The sequence below is a fragment of the Corvus kubaryi genome, unplaced genomic scaffold (assembly GCF_017639235.1).
Source record: "Corvus kubaryi isolate FWS band 111438036 unplaced genomic scaffold, C.kubaryi_AGA036_p1.0 37266, whole genome shotgun sequence".
Classification (NCBI taxonomy): Eukaryota; Metazoa; Chordata; class Aves; order Passeriformes; family Corvidae; genus Corvus; species Corvus kubaryi.
This window is the reverse complement of record NW_024581081.1, coordinates 9,414,943-9,430,153: the sequence shown is the minus strand read 5'-3', so window position 1 is coordinate 9,430,153 and position 15,211 is coordinate 9,414,943. Positions and strand designations below refer to the sequence as shown.

At 36.1% G+C, this 15,211-nt stretch overlaps 1 protein-coding gene across 2 annotated transcripts in view; it reads right to left on the bottom strand.

Annotated features, from left to right (window-relative positions):
• Positions 1–15,211, bottom strand: part of RYR2 (ryanodine receptor 2) — a 391,343-nt gene that overhangs the window by 278,756 nt on the left and 97,376 nt on the right. For both annotated transcript variants that reach the window (XM_042025322.1, XM_042025323.1), the window contains one exon: positions 12,312–12,431. In XM_042025322.1, coding sequence (XP_041881256.1) covers positions 12,312–12,431 — 120 coding nt within the window. The remainder of the gene's footprint in view (positions 1–12,311; positions 12,432–15,211) is intronic.

Below are 15,211 nucleotides of genomic sequence, written 5' to 3'. Positions count from 1 at the left end.
CCGCTTTCAAATCTTATAACACAAGACAGCTCCACGTCCTCAGTGATTCTCTTGAATTGTGTTGGTTGCCTATGCCACTACATGCTGATCTCCTCGTTAATCTGACCTAAACAACCAACTCTTTTAATTTTCTTAAAAATGCTCTCTCTGGTCAAATATACAAAGCTTCCCCATCTTGTCCAGACCTCTGAGTGCAGAACTCTCCCATAAATAAAGCATTAGATTTGAAAAATCGAGCAGTGAAAAACACCTTGATACACTGAGCATGCTTCCTGTTGATACATCAAACACTCTTCCACAGTAGTCTTACTCTGATTAGAAGGAGTTACCAGTTTTTATCCTCTATGAGTTTGCACAGCAGTGAAGACAAAAACCCTTTCCCACTTTCATTTTCAGATAGCGAATGTCATCTGCTGGTCACTGTGTAACAGAGCTCACTGGCAAAGAAAATAGTGTGTGCCTGAAACTTAATCTGTATAAACCTCAAGGTGTAGAAGGAAACTGCTTCTTGGGATTTTTCCTTCTCACAATCTTCTTTAAAAATCCGTAAGAAACCTTTTTCTACGTAAGATGTTCTTACTTAAGTACAATTACAGTATTTTCCTTTAATCTGAAAACAGTGTAAAAGTTCCATTTTAGAATTTTTCAGTTTTTGCTCTTTGGAAATAGCTTTGATCCTGAAATCTGTCAAAGGTCTTCAGGCCATTATTAACAGAGCAGACTGTCTTAATCACTTGAAAGCTGTAATTGCTGGTATGGTGTTTACTTTCTGTATAGATTAAGGGCTGCATACATTCCATCTTTAAATGGGTAAGAAGCTTTTTCCTCTTATCTTCCATCTCTTCCCTCTAGTCTCCTTTCTAACCTAAGGACATAAGTCCCACATATCTACATTACTGAGAGATGTTTCCTTTTTATCTCCTTTTTGAAAATTTAAAGCTCTTAGCAACAAAGTGATACTGGGTAAGGAGCCATACAACTACATTGCAGCATTGATGGATAAACTTAGTCAATCAGCTCAACTCCCATCACAACATATGCTGCTGTAGTCAGAAGCTTAGATGAACATTAATTAATAGTGTATCACCCTAATTCAGTGAAAATGTGTTAATTTTTAAGATAATTAGGAAAATTCCGTGCTGATTAATAAAAAAAAGCTCGCAGGATCAACAGTGCTAAAGAGTGTCCAGGCACACATTCAAATTAACAAAACATTGTTTGTTTCTCTTCACATTTATCCCAAAAATTCTATCTTATTATGCTAATCCTATGTGAATTATTCAAAACTTTAACATTCCCTTTTATTCTTAGAGATTATGTTGTGTTTTACTGCAAAGAATAATGGAAGAATCGAGGATATTATCAGTTGGGAGGGTACTGTTGCTTTAGAACCTGAAAGGAAGCAGCTATCCATTGATTCTTGCAGCATCAGAAAGATGACCTTTATAAAATACTGTTTTGTCCCTCTCTGGAAAGCACAGCAGATACCCAAAAGGAAAATCTTTCTAATTCCTGACCAGATTTAATAAAAACCTTACACATTACAACAATCATATTTCGAATTAACCCTGTAACCTTTCAGGATCAAACAAAGGGCAAACACACACATGGTGTGTGCCTGTGTTAAGTGACATGGCCTGACCTGTGTCAGTGGAAATTCTTGCTTCTGCATAGTAATCAATAGGCCATTATTTGCTGAGATTCTCTTACTGTTAAATTTATCTGAAATCTTCACAGTAGAGTTTTAACATGTAAAAATGACATCCAAATAAACATAAGTACTAATCCTTCCAGAATACCAACTCTTATGAACAATTCATCTATGTTGCAGTAAACATGAAACACTATGTCTAAGAGAAGTAAAATCTGCTTATTTATCTCATAAACTATCAACTTAAAAACATAACAGACATTAAATTTTAACTTTTAAGGATTTTGTTTCAAGTTTTCAACTATTGTATTTTCCATTGTATGTTGCTGAAATCAGTGGTCAACCTGTGTACCTAGGAAAATCAAATCTTGCTGAATGAGGCACTGGGAGTTTATGCTCTGAGTCACCCTTGACTTGCCCTTAAATGAGCGAAAGGAGATGCATCATCAGTTCTCTGCTGGGCAAGACAATTTAAAATTATATTTTAAAAAAATGCATTACCTTAAAATATATATACATCAAACTCTGTTATGTAAAGAAAATAAATTAGAACAGTATATTGATAGTTTTTCAGTAAAAAAAAAAATCTATCTTTAATAATGAAGTTCTTGTAGTCCAACAGAAACTCTAGCAGATAATTTGGGTCAGGGAGAGAAGAATTTGAAGAGCCCTAAAAGCAAGGACTGCCTGCCAGGAAACTCCAGGGATTTAAGGACTTATACTGACAAGATTCCACTGCTGATAAAAGGTGCAATAACACTTTCAGGAATAAATATCTGTTTGAAAAAAAAATCTCACCATGTATACTCAGAAACTGTAGCTTATCTATCAATGTCTAAGTATATAAAGCCCCTGCTTGCCTGGGCATGGCACTACATTTGAACATCCACTACATGATGTGAAAAATAAACACTTGTTTTACTATACACCCCTATTAACTACAAAATCAAAAAGAATAATTGCTGTAGTAATTTGTTCTAAATATTCAAATTTTGTTCTTCCTTGGTCTAGGGTGCTGAAATATTGCTACTAAGCTGTTAAGATAAAATCAACTACTGCTTTAAATAATTCTTTGCTTATCATTCAATAACACACAGAACAAAAAGCTTCTACAAAGTACTGTCTAGACAGAAATACCCACATGCATTTCCCACCTGCCTCGGAAGTGAATTATGCAAGAGGCAATAAAGCAAGAGGCTTAAAAATTCAGAGATGGCAAAGACAGTCTCAAGGAAATAAACAATCTGTGGACTTCTACTCTTTCCATGCTACACTTGAATACATGTTCAGGGGGGAGTACAACAAGGAGGGAGTATAACAAGTTCACAGATGTCACCCCTGTGTGAGACTATCACATTCATTTAGATCATCAACCAACCCGGAGTTTCCTCCTTTAACACAGTCAAGATCTTCCTTTTCAAAAGTTCACTTTCATATATCAGATAATAAGGTAACTACAGACCTTTGCACACACCTATTGTGCACAAGGACATATCATTTTCTAGATGGTTCTAATTTTAATTTGCCAATGTCTTAAACCAGTTCCAGCTCACGCAACTCCCCAGCTACCAGGTTGTAAGGCAGCGCAGAGGTCGACTGCACACCATCACTGTTCCACAAGGTCCTTGTACTGGGGCACAGAGAACTTTAAAACTCCTTTAGGCTTATTCTTGATATTGGAAAAGGCGAAGCCAAAAAAATGACAGATAAGGAGGACATCTTAAGGACTAGTCATAGTGTGGGAAACCACAGTATCTTTCCCATTCTCCAGGTATTAAGAACATGTTGGTTCCTTAAGAAAAATGACTAGAGGTGTCAGTGTGGTTCATGACCATCTGTCTTATCTACAGGTTTTCAAATAAACAGCAAACTTCCAGCAATTATTCAAAAATAATTAAACACTCAGGAAAAACAGCCTGAAATGTGATCTTGTGCATTTATGCATATTCTTTAAGAGCATAATAATTTCTTTTACCATCTGGCCTCTGGTTTTTTAATGCAAAATAAAGTGACTGTTCTTTTGTTTGTGAAACCAGAAAAAGTTATTCTTGTATTTGTATGTGGTAACCCAACTGTCAGCACTAGGAAAATTACTAAAACAACTTGCATTTGGATTTCAAACACAGGGTCACAAAGCATAAATCTTCAAGGTCCAAACTACTTCCACTTGCCCAACTTCCCTCTTCCAATCCAGACTATAAACTAACACCCTCAATTTAATCTTGAAAATATTCTTGTTATCATAGCAAGTTACAGCATTCCCCCAGTTGCTACAAAAGCACAAATAATCTTCCTCCTTTTTCATGGGGAAGTAACCAGGAGGTAAAGCCTAAAATCTTGAAAATCAAGACCCAAAAGGTCTAAGTTTCAAAAACTCTTAAGAAATATACAAAAAAATACTCGATACTTTTTCCATTTTGTTTCAGATATGATCAATATTAGACACCTCAAACAAATACAGATTCACTCATTAATAGGCCACTTTTTTTTGCCTTAATTTCTGAGAGCCCATTGGGCTAGGATTATTCATAGGAGTCTGCTGAGCCAGATTTAGCCCAACGGTTCTTAAAAATACTGAGCACAATGTAGTAATACCATGACTTCAAGTGCTGAGAAGGGGTATGAAGCTAATTTGAAACTGCTGCTTTAGACAAACGTTCATCTAAAAGGCTTAAAATAAGCATTTATACTTTCATGTGTTCTTAGCTTGAAACACAGATTTATGAATGTTTTTTTCAGGTTTTCAGATGTGCAGCTACATATCAGCCTAATTAAAATTCAGATGACTGCTTTGTAACTACTCTGCATGTACTAATGAAGTACATGTCACTCTAAACCCTTCAGAGAAAATATTTAAAACACTGAGCTCTAGGGGACTTCGTAGAACATGCCAACTGTGTAACCTTGTGATGTTCAGTTTCCCAGGGTAAGGCAGCCAGCCTGAAGCTGCTGAGGTTGTGCTTGTACTGAATAGCCAGCAGTTGTGACTTGCATCAGACATGAATGTACCCAAATAAGAACTCCTACCTTAAAATATCTTGGATTTCCTCTACATATCACTTACGTATCTTTCAAGGACTTTATTATTGTATTTTATTCCAGTTAGTGCATTTGGCAAAGGCAAATAATCTGTTTGCAGTCCTTAACACGCAGTCCCAAGATTATTAAAGAGTCACAAGACTTCTATACGAAATGGGGAAAAAGACAAACCCAACCACCAAAACCCATCAACTGTGCATTTGGATAAGGGCACTGCTTTGAACAGACTGTTCAAAATGCAAATAGATAAACCCATCAAGCAATGATAACAACTTTCCTTTTTATTAGGAACTGTACTAAAAATGTTAGGACTCAGAAAATAAATCACAGCAAACTGGCAGGTTTTTAGAAGCCTCTAGAAACTCACCAAACCAATTACAGGACTGTACACCACATATCTGACTTTATTTAATCACAGTGTTTGTGTCATAGCCATATCTCAGACAAGAGTTTTCAGTGTACTTGCTTCTTTTTACATTTTAATCTTTATATAATAAGAGGCATAAACAGTTACTGGGATATATAGTTATAAAGGAAAACTGATTTAATGGGATTTTTCAGGTTTTCTTCACTTATTTTAGACTGTAAGTGAAATTCCTACATCTATTCTAAAAAAAAAAAAGCAAACACAAACCCAAAAAAAACCTACACTAACAAATGAGAAAAAACACCTGAAACAGCCACATCATATGTGGTTTTGTGAACATTTAGGGTTTGTTTGTTTTTAACACACATTTAGATAATGAAGAAAGTTGCAAACTACACATTTTACTGGAGAAATTACAACTCACATTTTGTTAATTAAATTTCATAAATTATCTCACTTTGGGTCAAGTTTCTTGAATGGAAACCAATGTCACTAACAGTGTGAAACATCATTAATATTAAAAAGAAAATGAGCATTTCGAAATTTTTCTTGGATTGTTTAGTTGATAGCAGACATGATGCATGCATAGATATCATACGTATTACTCTCTCATTCAATGCCATCACTTGGAGTATTATCATCAACTAAACTGACCTACAAAATTACTTTGATCCTATCTTCCAGCTTTTGTCACTGCATGTTCAGGTTACATGTCACGCACTCTACCAGCATATTTAAGAATTCAGAACTCTTCTTTGGAGGTTTTTTTCCCAGGTGCTTTATCTATGACAGTCTTACGTATCTCTAAAATACATTTTGACAAGAAAATCCCAAGTACACAATACATTTAAAGTCTTATAATAAAACTCCACAGGTTCTAAATAACCAGTATTAAGCATTCAGGGCCCAAAAACAGAGAACTGGCCTATAACCATGTCTTACTTTTAAAAATACTAAGTGAGCATAATCCAAAAAGAAACACTTTCCCATTCATGAATGTACAGTTTGAAGATGGGAAGAGCTATCAATTCCTATTTGGTAGCAAATAATGCCATATTAAGCTAAAACTCAATGTATATCTCTGGCAAAGCTAGATTTAATAAAAAATATTTCTTTAAGATCAGAAATAATCCATTCCTCTGTGAATTTAAAATTCCAAATATCTGCTTCAATGGGAGATATGATGAAAAATGAAAATAGCTAGGTTTCATAGATTGGATCTATTATTAATACACTATTTAGTCTGTGGTGACCTGCTTGGTATCACACATTTTGTTTCCTTTTTAAGAACTACCTGAGTTACAGGTGACAGTATGAATATGCTAAACTGTATTGTTATGCCTAGTAACAATACCCACAATTTTCAGCTGATACAAAGCCATATTTCTGTTGCTGCTTTACAGCCATGGAGATCTGACACAGTGTTTTCCATAGTCCAAATGTTTCACATTCATTTAAAATTACTCACTTTCCACCTCAAGAAATATTTATGTTGGTCTCTGGGACTAAGTGCAAGGATCACAATCAGGTCTGATGGATATAACTACCAATCTGCATTTAGGCTCAAAATTTATATAATATTTACAAGAAGTAAAAACTGAATTGGATATGCATAAATCATAAAGATACTATTTAAAATTCTGTAAACCATATGTTGCATAAAACTACATACACTGTTGTGAAACACACTGTTCTTATTTACATTACTCCTTCAGAGCATTTTAATGGGAAAGAATGACTCACTGAACAAAATACTATCTGATCTACATCTATGAAGATTTCACCTACCTGTGTTTAAATTATGTATGTCAAGTACGCCAAGTAATGTGTAAGTATGCATGAATTCTCTTCATTTAAATTATTAAAATCAAAAGTTTTAGTCAAAGTCTGCTAAATGGAGTCCTCTGAACATAAGATTACATAAGATTAAGTTCCATCTTTACCATTACATGGGAATATTCATTTTGGCAACATGACACAAAAACAATTCAAATGGGCTTGGAGGTGCAGCTACAAAGCCCTGACAAAATTTTTGACTTTTGTTTAGATGGCACACGTACAGAAATGAACCACAGCAATTATTAAAAAAAAATCAAACTAACCACCTTACTAAATTGCAGATTCACAGACTGATCCAATGTAAACACAAGGAAACAACACTGAACTGATTTGTCAGAGTGAATCAATTTTTTAAAAATTCACTATTTCATTATGTAAGTAACTGCTCAAAAAGCATGCACTTGCATCCAGATGTTAATGGACACCACGTGCTTTTTTATCTATTTGGATTTACACAATCAAAAACTGTGCACAATGCAGATACTGTTTCTCAGTTGTCAGAAAGAGTTTCAGACTCAGTCTATCTGAGACAGATTATTTGCCTTGTCCACTGAGAATATGTTTGCTGTAAAAGACAAAAAAAGAAGGCAACCCCTGCCTTCAGATCTTACGCTCCAGAAGACGAACAGAGAAAAGAGTTTTTCTCCTAGAGGCAATCAAGGTACAGGAGTTCAGGCCAATGTCCCACCCTTCAGGATGACACCCTTTTCCAGACACATCCATACATAATTTGACTGCTGGCATGGAAACAGCTTGCATAAATACTACAGAATCGTACTTTCATGTAGCCTTGTCTGTGCCAGGTATGACCTTCTCCAGTCCCTCCCCCCATTCTACTCTTCCCTTTAAGCATAGCCACCTGTCTAGCTCCTGCCAATTCATCTGACCAAAAAAGGGCAAAGATAAAAATCTAAGAATTTGTATTTGTCAGCACAAGGAACAGTATGTCAGTCTTGCCATCAGGCTTTATTTTCTAGCCCCTTACACAGCAGTAGCATCTAGGGACCAACAAAGCACAGAGCATCACTGACATCCTCAGGATAATGGAGTCAGCATTCCCGGCTGACTGGCCTACACCTGTCCAGCACCAAACCTGAACAACCTTTCTCCTCTGACACAGAAGTGACTCTTCAAAAGCAAAATGGAAAATAAGTTATCAAGGTCTTACTTCCATGTGAAATACCTCTTTATTTTACAAATAACATTATCAGTTTCTGGACTCTACTCTCAGCACTGTAACTTATTCTAGGTAAAAAGATCAAACCATAGGATCACACACTGCACTGCCTTCTTCAAGAAGGTGAAGGAAAAAAAAAACAAAAACCAACTTGGGAGGCCTTTTCAGACCTTCAAAAACCCTCCCTATGTTATCCTCCCCTCTCTCAAGTCCAAATTACAGAGACTTCAAGAGGGGAAAAGAACCCCACGCATAGTTTTTATCAGTCCTTTTTAATGATGTAAAGTAGGTCCATACCTCGGGGCATAATGAAATTAATATGAGTTTACCACCATAAAAACAGGAAAAAAACCCAAACCCTTATGCCATATAGAAAAGCGTAACTCAGCTTTTAGTGTTCTGCTGTGCAGTGGTTTACAAGGGATCAACACCACATTTGTGACTGACCAAGACCTGAGTATTTTTCATTCTGCACTATGGACAGGAACAGTTTTCAGAAGCTGTTAAAACACAGCTCTAGCTTGCTTGCTTTTCAGCAATCCATGCATTATTTAAGTCTAAATAAATATTACTTCACTAGCAGACAACATAATCTTTTAATGAATGGACTTCCTCATATTTCCAATCTGTTTATAAATAAAAAGCAACAACTAATATTCAAATGTAAAGAAATGGCTCTCACTAATCTTGAGATAAGTTAACTAATCCTAATTTTTTTTTAATAAGAGGGATGGTCTTCCAGACAAGGAAGGAATTTGAAAGCACAGCAAGCAATGATGAAACAAAATTACCCATAGACGATTGTCAAAAAGGAGGTTTACAGATCTGAGGGTTTTGGCTGGGGTGGAGTCAATTTTCTTCCCAGTGATGAGTATGGGGCTGTGTTTTGGATTTGTGCTGAACACAGGGTTGATAATACAGAGCTTTGTTATTGCAGAGCAGGGCTTGCACAGAGCCGAGGCCTTTTCTGCTTTTGGTATGGCCACGCTGGCAAGGGAGTTGGGGGTGCATGGGAGGCTGGGAGGAGACACAGCCAGGCCAGGTGACCCAAACTGGCCAAAGGGATATTCCAGACCATATGACATCATGCTCAGTATATAAAGTGGGAGGAAGAAGGAAGAAGGGGAGGCACATTTGGAGTGATGGTGTTTGTCCTCCCAAGTAATCATTACATGTGATGGGGCCCTGTTCTCCTGGAAGTGGCTGAACACCTGCCTGCTTATGGGAAGCAGTGAATTAATTCCTTTTTTTGTTTTGCTTGTGTGCGCAAGTTTTGCTTTTCCTTTTAAACCATCTTTATCTTAACCCACAAGTTTTTTCACTTTTACCCTTCTAATTGTCTCCTTGATCCCACTGGTGGAGGAGTGAGTGAGCAGCTATGTGGGGCTTGGCTGCTGGCTGGGGTTAAACCATGACAATGGGGCTTTTGCCTTTCTTTTCTGGTATCCATCCCTTATTTTCTTCTTCTTACTTATGAAATAAATATTCATGCTATAGATTTGACAAAGCTTGCTGAAAAAATAATTGCATGAGATAAAGAAACTAAATATTTTAAATATAGTCACCAGTCGTCTTTGGGTTTTGTTATTCTTGCTGCTCCAACTTTTTCAATGTTAAAAATGTTTGATGATTTATAAATGTCATATTGTTATACACTTGAAACTTGCAACCTATTCCTAGAACAAGATCTGTTTTGAGACAGATCTGCTTTGAAATTGGTAGAAATTGAAATATAAATATTTTTCACTTGAGCTGCTACACCTCTATAGATGAGCTAGTCATGCATTTATCTTGGGCAAGCCTGTATGTTTTATATTCAGGACTGTCTCCTATTAATAAAATTACGCATAGTTTAGACCTCATTTCTTGCTTATCTGTTATTTTGCTCTTCAATATATGGGGTCAATTTGAGCAATTTGCAGCCTTGAACTAAGTCAAGACCTTTTCTGCTCCTCAACCCACTCCACCAGGGAGCAGGCTGGAGGTGCACAAGGAGTTGTGAGGGGTCACAGCCAGGACAGCTGACTCCAACAGATCCAAGAGGTATTCCAGACCCTATGACCTCATGCTCAGCATATTGAGCGGGGGGGATGAAAAAGGATGCAGGGGGCGTTCAGAATGACCACATTTGTCTTCGCAAACCACCATGATGCATGATGAAGCCTTACTTTCCTCAGGATGAACACTTGCCTGCTCATGGGAAGAGGTGAATGAACTCCTTGTTTTACTTTGCCTATACATGCATCTTTTGCCTTAGCTCCCAGTGTTATTGCTGCACAGAGATAAATATTAATAGCCAGAAGTTACCAAATTATTCTATCAAGATATATCTTCAATTTGACTGTTATTGTAGTAGTGTGAATTATTTAGTGATCCTGGGCAGGAAAGTGCACACGAAGAACTTGTGCTAATAAAACGTCAGCTACACCCCATCCTGAAAAATATTGGAGAAAAGCACAGGACAGTAACAAGCATTCTCAAGAATGCAAGTCCAGGATGATAGCTGAAGTCTATTACTTGTGTTTGGCCTACTACTGGTGCTTGGATTTGCATCTCATCCTTGGTCCCTGCCTGTAAATCAAATGCCACACTACTGTTTGCGTTACAGTGCATCACAATCCCACTCTAACTGGAAAACAGAATCTAAGACTTGCACAGAATTTTTTTAACAGGCTCAAGAACTCTGTTGGAACTATTTTCAAATTATCACATACCTCTTTGAGTATTTCCTGTGTTCCTCCTTATATAATTCAATAGTAACATTCTATGGACGCAGACATGAGGAAGGAAAACATATTTATTTGCTCTTATTTACAGTCAACTTTGCTTTAAGGATTTAATTTTATGGCTCCCTCAGTATTTATATCTACAAATGACTTCAGATGAGCTTATCCTAGCAACTGTCAGCCCTTAAAAATTAAATCACAGATGAGCAGCAGGGTTTGCTTTTTTTACCCCCAAGATCATGAAGAATGATCAGAATATAGATTGTTTCATAAAACAAGGAGAAAAAGCAGCATCAGCAAACAAGCATAGAAAACTGATATGAAATCTACACTGCATTCCTTAAAGACAAGAATATTCAGGAGTTTTAGATGGGGACAGAGAGACTGTAGATTTAATATCCAAACTTGCTGAATGATAACAAATTCATTAAATAGATCTTTCAGGCCTCACAGGCAACTAGCACTGCAACCACTTCTATCCTAGCACATTTTTATTGTTAAAAAGATTTATTTAAAACAGAGCAGCATGAATTACTTCATCAAGATCACTGCTATTATAATGAATCATTAATATCCTAGTGAAAAATTTATTATTATGAATAATACATTCAAAATGATGAGACAGAAAATGAAGCATTACTCTGTGAAGTATCAGAGAAAATCAAAGTGATGTTATGAAAGCTGGCAAGATAACCATCATTTTTTGTTCTAAATCTTTCTAGATGTCTTTCCAGATGCTTTACCTTTATTATATTTTCTTATCAAATATTTATATTTTAACTGAAGGAAAAACAAATATGTTAAGCAATTTTCCTCCCTTTCTATGAATAAAATGTCCAAGTATATCCATTACTTTGCCCACAAAAAAAGTTCTACCCTCGGGGGGCCCATTTTTGTCTTCAAAACATTTATTTGAGCATATGTGATTGTGAAACAAAATCTCTTCTTTGCAATAAACAGCAAAGTTATTTTTTCAAACTACTCTATCTACTGCATATATAGCAGAGTTAGAGGAGGCTTAGATAAAATGTGTTAGATGAGGTAATTTTGATACTTGCACTATGCTCAGATAGGGAATCAGGTCTCAGAGTAATAATCATTTCAATATAAATGCCACAGAATAAAAACTTACCGCAAATAGAATAATTGCTCTCTTTTCCGTGGAGTTAGGATCAGAGCAATCAACTTGTCTTTGAGTTGCAGTGCACAAAAGTTGCACTGTGGCTTACTACAACTGAGGTCAGACAAGCCAAATAACAAGCATATTATTTGGGATGGACTTCTGCAGCTAACTAGTTTTAGAGTGAACCCAAAACAGAAAACACCACATTAGAGTCCAGCCAAAGGACAAGGTTAGAATTAAACTTTGAATGGGGATTAAATATTCGTTGTATTATTGATAGATTTGATTTGTCCATTCTCCTTGACAGGTTTGTGTATATTACATCAAAGCAAGCAATGCTACAACTATCCTTGCCTTGTGGCACGAAATGACAAAAGACTCAGTGGTACCTTAGAATTTGATGTGGACTCCAAAAAGCAAAGCCTGTTGCCAAATCCTTCTGCAGCAAGACACAGTTTCTGTTGCTCCTTGTGAACGGTTGCTGTGCACTGCAGAACCACTTCATCATCCTACCAAAAAAAAAAAAAAAAAGCAAAAAGAGAACTAGGGTTATGCTTCTGACCCAACAAGACCTGTGGAAGCTTTTAGAAAATCATTGTTAAATGCACGAACTCTTGTCCCTGAACACAAGTGGAATCAAAGCTCAGCATATTTTTTATTGAGTTGTAAATGTGGGCAAATCAATTAAAATAATTTTAAAACTGCATATGTGCTTTTCCTGTTTGCCTGTCCCTGTAATAAAGAGGGCAAGTTTTATTTTAACTACACCCAAAGTACACAGGAATTAGTATTTCTTTCATAGGTCAGTCATACAATGCAAAGGAGTAGAAAAGCTTAAAAATCAATTAATTGATGGGTACCATATACATTTGAATTAACTTGCTTGTGTATATATTGCACATATTCTAGTTAGTGCAACTTGCTTAGAAGGTTGTAAAGAACTAAGTAAGCAAACAAAACAAATTTTCCTATCTTCAGAGTCATTTTGTATACATAGTTCATAACTTAAGTTTTTTGCAGTAAGTTGAAAAGTAATCTTTGTATAATCTTGTGTAAATAAAGGATTTTTCTTCCAAAAAGCTAGTGTCTACTCACTGCTGCTCCTTGTAAAGCTGTGGAGAGAACTACCCACAGTTTCCTAACAGAAGGAGGTGTGGTGACTTGCTGTGACTTTTGTGACTGGTCACGACGTTGTGATAGAAGGTAATAGAAGTATGATAGCTAAACAGAGTGCTGAAGCTTATCAGAGAAAGTACTACCACCATATCTTATACAGAGTTAAATAGACTTTTATGAGCTTTCCAATTAAGTGCTCTGTGCTTATCCTAATGTGCAGGCATATAAAGACATACAGGAAATACTCAGAATTAAAAGGGAAAATGAGTTATTGGGACAGCTGTCCCACAGCTCTGCCCAAAATAGTGGAGAAAGGACGGTCCAGGAGGAGCCAACGATATCTTGCACACAGCAAAGCAAACTGTGTGTTCCTTAGTCTGTAATATACAATAACTAAAATTTTACAGGACTAATTCCCTGTAGGAATAGTCAAAGATCTTATCAACAAGGCTCAAAAAAGAGAGGCAGACCCTTATTTAAATCCCAGTTCTTCTAAGTAACACAACCATCAGCTGGAGAATCTCTGCAGAAATTTGGTTCAAGTAAAAGAATATTTTGTTGCAATGAGTCTATTTTCTAGCAAAGATTGTTTAAGAAGAGAAAAAATAGCATCTCCCTGTGCATTCTGCCAATTCATTTATGAGTTTCCAATAATAAATTTCAAATGAATGATTATGAAGAGGCCATATTTAACACCGCAAATAAAATTCAATAACTACAACAATAAATCTATAGGACAAAGCATGCAACTGGAAGCAGAACAGGCTGAGACTAAAAAAATGCATGCATTAAAGCAGCAGTATTTACCAAAAAAGAGTTGTTCTTATAGGCAGCTTGCTACGTAGGGACATTCAGAAAATCTCAAATTAAATAAACACCTGAATTTAAATTGAACTGAATCATTTGAAGCCACCTGTAAACATCTATCCTGAATTAAGCTAGTCATTAATTTGGTTCCATTTACTTCACTCAAATAATTAAACTAGACTAAATTAAAGTGTATCTCAATCTGAAAAGTACAGGAGCTTATATAGAGTTTAACTGGACACTCGAAAAAATTAATTCCTGCTACCCTTTTTTAATTGTCCTCATCTAGCAAAGGTAAGCGTGGGTAAACCAATTCTCCTTGTATACCCACAACAGTGCCCATGCTGTAGAAGTGAAAAGTAACTGCTTCCAGTCAGGCATTAAATTCAGGAAATGCAATACATGCATATGTTACCGGTGAAGTTCACAATGTAAAATCGAAGCTAACAAAGAAAAATCCCTGAACGCCAGTATCAAGGACCTAAAAGACCACACATACAGATCTAACAGCTTTTCTGTGTACTCTTTGTAAAAGTAACATCATATATTAAAACCCAGAGCACTTGGGAGGGAGAGAAAGTGGTTGGTTGTATTTATTTTTTAAAGCACTAAATTACAATTTCCTAATATTAATTACAGTTGATTCAAATAAAAGTTTCTTTTCAGGTTAAAAATAGTGTTGTTAGATTGAAGCTATATAAATACATTCTCCCTCCTTTCTCTTCCTAGCCCTTCCTCCTGAAGTAATCGCACCACCAGAATGGAAATTTCAGTAAGCCTGCCACCATTGTGCTAGAGTTGTCTCCAAAGAGGGTTGCTAGAGAATATTCTAACATTGTACCTCCACAGCCAGAAGCAGACAACATAGTAAAGCTACTTTCTCCTAAATGAACCACCAATTTTGTTTTATACTGCCCCATTTTCAACTATTGTATGCTAGGTTTTTAGAGAACACTTGGAAAGTGTTCTCAATAGCCCATCTACAAAAACTATTCTATGCTGACAGCAGCAAAAATGTAAGTTGGTTTGGGGCAACTCCCTGACGTACTTAATATTAGTTAATGATCTAATGTATCACCCTTCTCTGCAAACCAATTAAGCTCAATTACCAAGCACACATGTATAATGCAGATGCTGACTGATGGAGGAATAAGAACAGGAATATAGCTGCTAAATTTCCTGACACACAAACTCAATTATTTTTGCAAACGTTTTCCCCTTCTTTCTCTGTGCAGTGTACAGCATACATGAAGCATTTTGTTAACATAATTGGCAAATAAAAAAATACATTTTATTAATAAATGCTTACACGTTCATGAAAATCGATCACCCTCCCATGACGTTTTCCAAAGTTTGTTTCTGGGTT